The sequence below is a fragment of the Barbus barbus genome (assembly GCF_936440315.1).
Source record: "Barbus barbus genome assembly, chromosome: 48".
Lineage (NCBI taxonomy): Eukaryota > Metazoa > Chordata > Actinopteri > Cypriniformes > Cyprinidae > Barbus > Barbus barbus.
Genome location: NC_136726.1, coordinates 6950337 through 6957865, shown reverse-complemented (window position 1 = coordinate 6957865; position 7529 = coordinate 6950337). Strand labels below are relative to the sequence as shown.

The window sequence follows — 7529 nt, the reverse complement described above, 5'->3', positions numbered from 1 at the left end:
TTTTTTCTCTATTATCTCTACCTCTATTTTTTCTCTCTTCTTCTTTCTCCACTCCCTCTCGTTCTTTTCTAACGTGTCTCTCTCTCTTGTTCATATTTTCATCACTTTCATAAAAAGTTCAAAATGTCATAAAAGAGTAAACAAAAAGCTCAATTTAAGCGGAATGTTGAAACTACTGAATTGTATGAATTCTAATAGAAGACTGAACTGAGATAAACAACACACTGTTGTTTGACGGAATCATTAAAGCGTCAGTAGTTGTACGTTTGATCAGTGCATGGCACATTCTAATGGCTCTTTCCTGAGCTGGTGCCGTTTTTGCAGTGGGCAGTGACTTCCTTCCTCTCTCTATCGCCCTGCAAGCAGTGAACGGTTTAGGAATGAGTTTATACTATTCAGAAAATTATTCTTTATGTTTTAAACTACAACCGAGAAGCCAATATCCAAACTGAACTAATTCTACAACAGTAAGTGTCACTATAATGCTCTGTATTATATTGAAGTTCACTTCACGTCGTAGTGTTTTTATGCTGTTTGTAGCTATATTTTGTGATTTTAATAATAGTTCCATTCTATTACTTTTGTTTATATAATTTTCAGACATGATAGTTTATTTTGTTATTGTTCTGCACTATTTACACATTTTTTATATATTTTTTTTACTTGGACTATTTTAGTACTTTACTGTTGAATTGCGACAGTCTTGTTTGTGAAAATGTTGAAATATCACAGCAAATGTTTTGATTGTATTCTCAAGGCAGTACTGTTCCATTGCTATTACAATGTTTCACTGAAAAAGAATGTTATCTGTATACTTTAAGCACACCCAGTTTAATGGACTGCAGGTGGCTGTCAACACTAGCATGTTTAACATATGACTATACAGTATGTAAACATTAGGTGCAATTTTATATTTACTAAGGGTTTGAAATGGCATTCTGACAGAATTTCACTTTTTTGGGTGAACTGTTCCTTTAATTTTGAGAAAACTGTTCCCTTCATTCATTCTAACCAGTAGGGTGCGTCACAAAACAAGGTTACTAACTCAACCATAACTAACTTGCCAGCCACTAACTATCTCATATGTTTATTTCCAGTGACCCACTTGTCCCATCCATTTCACCATGACACCAAGACCAACTAAAACACTTCATACCAACACCACAACAGCTGCTCCAGGCTTCCTGCCCTCTTTACTGGACAGGATTCCTTGTTAGTATATCATATGAATCCTCGTTTCAGCACCTGCTCCATGAGTCCCGATCTAATTCTGCCACTTGAGCACATTTCTTGCTACTCAATTTTCACTTGTTACAAGTTTAACTTGCCATACGTCTCCTGGCCATGGTCTCGCCTCATCCTTCAGATGTGTGTCATGCTGCTATACTGGACCGCTGCTTTGCTGCTGTGATGTGTGATGGAATATTATTGTTTTTGCCACAACAGTGCCAAGATGGGCCATCTATGCCATATTTGCCGCCATCGTCCTGCTCATTCTTATCTGTGTCATATGCTGCTGTGTAAAATGCTGCTGCAAAGGGAAAAAGAAGAGAAAGAAGAAGCTGGACCAGAAGATCAGTATGAAAGGGATCTCAGGAACTACAACCACAGCACTGGTGAGAGATGGGTCCTCCATACTTGTAAATACTGGTTCAATTGTTCTTCTAGTTGCCAATAAGATTAGTTTTCCAAGAAACCAAAGGCTTTGAAAGTCCAAGAGAGTAACTTAACATTTCTTGTATTGCTCTATAATCTTGCAATATATAAATAATAATCTCATTTGTGCCTGTGTTTATTTCCTCTAAGAGATTTTAAAGGCAAGGTGTGTAACGTCTGCACTAGTGTGGCAAGATAAAAAAAAGTACAATTGTTTCCTTATACACTCCCATTATCTGCTATTGGTTGAAAAAACATCCAAGTCCCGTCCCCCAAACTCACCCCATTGGCTGCCATTGTTGACATGGCCCTATAAAGGAATAGTTTACCCAAAAATAAAATTTGCTGAATATTTATTCACCCAAGATGTGATGAGTTTGTCTCTTAACTAGAACAGACTTGGAGAAACGTATTGCTTGAATTGCTCACCAATGGATGGGTGCCGTCAGACTAAGAGCCTATAAAAAGATGATAAAAACATCACAATAATCCAGACCACTCCAGTGCTTCAGTTCTTGTCAAGTGAAAATCTGGGTGTTTATAAGTGAAAGTGAAGTGTGACCCATACTCGGAATTTGTGCTCTGCATTTAACCCGTTCAAGTGCACACACAGTAGTGAACACACACACACACACACACACCGTGAACACACGGTGGTTCGGTGCCTTGCTCAAGGTTCTCACCTCAGTCGTGGTATTGAAGGTGGAGAGAGCGCTGGTTATTAACTCCCCCCGCCTACAATCCCCGCTGGACCTGAGACTCAAACCCGCGACATTCGAGTTACAGGTTCGACTCTCTATCCATTAGGCCACGACTGCCCCTCATAAGAAACAAGGTATTAATTGATGAACTAGTGGATTACTTGTGGATTATTGTGATGGTTTTATCAGCTGTTTGGGCTTTCATTCTGACGGCACCCATTCACTGCAGAGGATCCATTGGTGAGCAAATGATGTAATGCTACATTTCTCCAAATCTGTTCTGATTAAGCAACAAACTCCTCTACATCTTGAATGACTTGAGGGTGAGTACATTTAATTTTTCAAATTTTCATTTTTGGGTGAACTATTCCTTTAAGTTTCTCAAGAACGCAAACTCGTGAGCAATAAAATATAGCTCTGGGTGGCGTTCACTAACAGGACGCTGGATGTACTGACAGGTCCAGCCTGAGACAGAGGATGTGGAGTATGGCTCAGCTGACCAGCAGAGAGGAAAAATGCAGTACTCACTGGAGTTCAACGCATCCACATCAGAGGTGATTATATCATTTTTATCTACTGGCAGGAAGTATCTTAATCTTATTTGTACTGTAACATATTTATCATCAGCTGACTGTAGGGATAAAAGAAGTGGCCGCCTTGAAAGCGATGGACTCAGGAGGAACATCTGACCCTTATGTAAAAGTCTACATTCTTCCCAACAAGTCCAAAACATTTGAGACGAAAGTCTTCAGGAAAACCCTGAACCCAGTGTTCAATGAAAATTTCAAATATCAGGTAAACCATGCAGCATTCATTATCATTAGGGCATAGTGTAGGAAAATAGTCTGTTGTCAGCTCAAACAATGACCTGATGAGTTCAAGATCAAGCTCATTTAAGTGGAGCTATTAAATTTACAGCAACTAAACACTGATGTGTTGTTTTCATCGCTTGTAGATCCCTCAGAAGGAGCTGATTGAGTCGACACTGGTGATGCAAGTCTATGACTTCAACAGATTCTCCAAACACGACATCATCGGTGAGATCAGACTCAATCTGTCCACTGTGGACTGGAATCATGTGATTGAGGAGTGGAGAGATCTGAGCGAAGCTTCCAAACATGAGGTTCAGTTCAGTCAAATACGTTCTCAAGTTCAATGTATTTTTTTTCATATAGTTAGCTCACATAAATTATATTTATATGCAGTGCAAAGTGTCATTCTCTACAAACCAGATACTGAAGGTCCCAAATAGTAGTTTTGCCCCTACTCTTTCTGTTGCTGCAGTAGGGATGATGCTCCAATAAAACTATTTTGTTTCCATCACTTCACCATAGAGAGCATCATCTAAAATTACAGCGAGTCCCCCTGGAGCAACTTTATGTGCCCTATACTCAATGGCACAATGGTGACAAATTGAAATCTGCCATCTTTGCTCATAAGCACTCAGTTCTTGATGTAATTTACATTATGACCCCATGCAAGTCACGACTGAAAATCAAGATTGCCTCAACAAGACACAACAGGCATAAGAGTGTTCCCTATGCATAATGTAAATGCTAGTGTAATCGTATCTTACATGTTGTGCCTATATTGCAGCAAGAACATCTGGGAGAGATCTGCTTTTCTCTTCGTTATGTCCCAGCTAGTAGTAAACTCACTGTGGTCATACTGGAAGCCAAAAACCTGAAGAGGATGGACCAGGGCGGCTCTTCAGGTAATATCCTACATCCTCAAAAGTCTAGTCTGCAATCACTACTGACAGAAACAAAACTTCTCAAACACTAAAAATGGACTCAGGAAAAAACGTCCCTGTTTTGCACAACGTACCAATGCATACAATTCCTCTGCCGTTTCCAGCTGAAATGAACACAACTGGCAGTAAAACTCCTTGGTCCTATCATACACCTGGCGCAGTACGGCACCAGGCGCGACGCAAGTGTTTTTAGCTGTTATCATTTTTCACGTCCTGCGCCTCGTTGTTTAAATAGCAAATTAATTTGTGCCCATTTGTGCGCTCATGGGAGTGCTGGTCTGAAAACGAGGTGTGTTCAGGCGCATTGTTATTTTGAGGCAACTTTATGGGCAATAGACTGCACCATTGACCAACTAAAACCTGGTCTAAAGTCAATGGTGCAGTATTATTATTTTTTTTGTTATTTAAAGAGCGTGTTAGTAATATGCACCTATAGGTGGGTCCACACGTAAACTTTTTACATACACAGGGACACGCAGCAGCACACAAACATGCCAAATATTACAAATTAAATGAATACAATGTAAAAGATTATTATTGTGTAGCCTACATAAATATAAAACATGTCATAATGGATAGTCATTGCATGGATCAGAATTAGGCTACCTATTTCCTCTCTGAGCCGCGTTCAGTCTTTAAGCTTGCAAATTCTGCCGTGTAAATAGCGAATCCGCCATAGTGCAAACGCAACTGGCTCTTAAAGGGAATGGGAGATGAGACTCTGATTGGTTTATTGCAGGTTATGCCCAAAACACGCCCATTCATTATAGGGACAACCCTTAGACCAGTGGCCGGCAACAGGTGGCCCGCGGGCCAAAAGTGGCCCGCCAGCAATAATATCTGGCCCGCGCCCGTAGCCAAATTATTTTGATAGCAGCTGGTTCTGAAATAGATCTGTCATGACTGTAACAGTTACTTACAATTAGAGTACGTGAGTGGAGTGGTGTGATTTTGAATGGAGCGAGGAGCGGATTTTTTAAAAGTCGGAGCGTCGTGGTCTTCACTCGCTCCAAGAGCACTCCATAACAAGTGCAATTCTTGCCAACGACCCGTAATATGCCAAACTTACTTGCCGACCTCTGCCTTAGACCATGCGCCGGGCGCACTGACCATTTTTTCCCGTTGTTGCTTTCGTGCTTAGATCGTTAAAATAGGGCCCTTTGAATTGCTTTTCTGACATAGTAAGCTTGCTCAGTGGCTCATCTAGTACAGCACTGCACTTGCGATGAAAAGCTCAGGCACGAGTCCTGTGAAACATGAGAAAGAGTTCACAGACTTGTAAACGCAAGCTAAAGCAGAAAAACATGCCAATTTCAAGTTCATCTGTTTTAGATAAAACCGAATGTGCTTTTAGCGCCACTTACTGGATATTTTACTTTGGAAGTGTCGCAAAGCCTAAAAGAAGCAATGTAATATTTTGCAAAAACGTTGCTACAGGCAAGAGAGCCTGAGCTCAAAAATGGTCATGTACTTCTGTTATTCCTATTGCAAACATTTTCAGACATTATGCATTATTTCAGCTACAGAGAGTATGTTTAGCTTAGAAATGGGTTAATCGTTGTGTTTTTGTTCTGTAGACCCTTACGTGAAAGTTCAATTGATTCTGGATAAGAAAAAGTGGAAGAAGAAGAAAACATCAGTGAAGAAGCAGACACTGAATCCATACTTCAATGAATCTTTCACTTTTGAAGTGTCATTTGAACAGATTCAGGTGAGTGAAGCCTAGAAACTGGGCCCTTCTTCAACCATTGTGATGATTGTCCTAAAAAAAGTATCTGAGCTTTTCTCTATTAGATTGTTTGATTCTCGTTTGTTTGATTTGTGTCTGTGAATATCATAATATCATTCTTACATTGTGATTTCAACCATGTCAAGTAACTTACGAGCATAACTGTTTTACTTATTATCCCTCATACAGAAAGTCCAGCTGGTCATCTCTGTGTGGGATCATGATAAAATGAGTAGGAATGATGCGATCGGCAAGATCTATCTGGGCTGTGATGCTACAGGAAACCAGCTGCATCATTGGGCGGATATGCTGTCCAACCCACGCAAGCCTGTGGCTCAATGGCACACGTTACTCTCCTCTGAACAGGTGGACACAACGCTGGCCTTGAAACACACGCTAAAGATCCCATTTACAAACAAAACCTTCTGAAAACCCTGCATTCCCATTTCTTTGTAACAATATTCACAAGAATGTCAATAAGTTATACAGTGCAATGGACTGACTATGGACCATGGCCATTCTTTTTCATTTATTCATAATGATCCATATTGTTTTAGTGAAACATATCATTACTGTCTCCTATGTTGTCTCCTCCGTCATTTGTAGCAGTTAGAAAGTCTAATACATTTTAGTGAATCGTTCATATGAAAGTAAATCTGTTTATAAGAATGATCTTTTTTAGAATAGCTTATTTTTTATAGTTAAATACAGATGTTTGCCATGTTTTCAAATTAGAAATAATGATACATCTAGTTTTATTTGTTGTATTTAGCATAACTTTATCTGTAAGATGCATTTAATGCTGTCACATCACCCTATTGTTTTGTATTGTATTGGTTAGCCACTATTCTGATGACCCTGTGTTTAGAGGAATTTTAATTAATTTTATTGAGCATATCATTTCTGAACATGTTTTTAAAACCAGCAAAACCTTCTTCTGTTTTGAAGCTTGGGATAAAAAGATGATATGTTCAGTGCTGAGGTTTTAAAATTGCAAGTGCGAGACAATCGTATCAGGTTTGGCAAGTTCACACACACACACACACACACACACACACAGGCATATGTTGATTTCTCTTGTGACTACAGTAAGCACTAGATAAGGGTGTGAATATCAGGCTGTCAGCACACATGTGGGCCAATTACAGCATTTTAATGAGGTTTCTTCTACTGAGCAGGTTTACAGAATGCTAAAGGCTGGAGAACTCATTAGTTGCTTTTGCACAGTCATGTTTTAAACACTCAGGTACATTTTGAAATGTATAATTCAGAATTCATTATTTTCTGTAATCAACAAGCACACTGGAAAATGGTCGGGCACTTTTTGTACCTTCTTTAAGATTTCCTTTGATTTATATATGTTCTGTTTGTATAAAATCTTTTAAGCATTTAGGATTGCCATTACACAAATAAAAAAGTTTTTTTTTTGCACTTTCTGAAGTCAATTCGAGCTCATTTCAAACTTGCTTATAAGATATAAGCAATATATTAAATATAAGATATACAGTGCCCTCCAAAAGTATTGGGACAGTGAGGCCAATTCATTTATTTTTGTTGTAGACTGAAAACATTTGGGTTTGACATCAAAAGATGAATATATGATGAGAGATTAACATTTCAGCTTTTATTTACAGGTATTTTCATCTGTATCTGATACACAACTTAGAAGATAGCACCTTTTGTTTGAACC

At 39.0% G+C, this 7529-nt stretch overlaps 1 protein-coding gene across 1 annotated transcript; it reads left to right on the top strand.

Moving 5' to 3' along the window:
- The first annotated feature begins 305 nt into the window (after window positions 1–305).
- On the top strand, window positions 306–7269 carry LOC306866618 (synaptotagmin-1-like). The gene is made up of 9 exons (XM_079411883.1): window positions 306–467; window positions 1098–1212; window positions 1447–1616; window positions 2816–2911; window positions 2985–3152; window positions 3313–3480; window positions 3954–4071; window positions 5688–5821; window positions 6029–7269. The coding sequence occupies exons 2-9, from the start codon at window positions 1125–1127 to the stop codon at window positions 6266–6268; spliced, it is 1182 nt and encodes a 393-aa protein (XP_079268009.1). The 5' UTR covers window positions 306–467; window positions 1098–1124; the 3' UTR covers window positions 6269–7269.
- Window positions 7270–7529: the final 260 nt, after the last annotated feature.

Excerpts from the sequence above, each read along its gene's own strand:
- LOC306866618 (XM_079411883.1), top strand. The coding sequence starts at position 1,125 with ATGACACCAAGACCAACTAAAACACTTCATACCAACACCACAACAGCT. Across the intron at positions 1,213-1,446 it reads TTTACTGGACAGGATTCCTT|TGCCAAGATGGGCCATCTAT; the intron begins GTTAGTATATCA and ends TTGCCACAACAG. Across the intron at positions 3,481-3,953 it reads GCGAAGCTTCCAAACATGAG|CAAGAACATCTGGGAGAGAT; the intron begins GTTCAGTTCAGT and ends CCTATATTGCAG.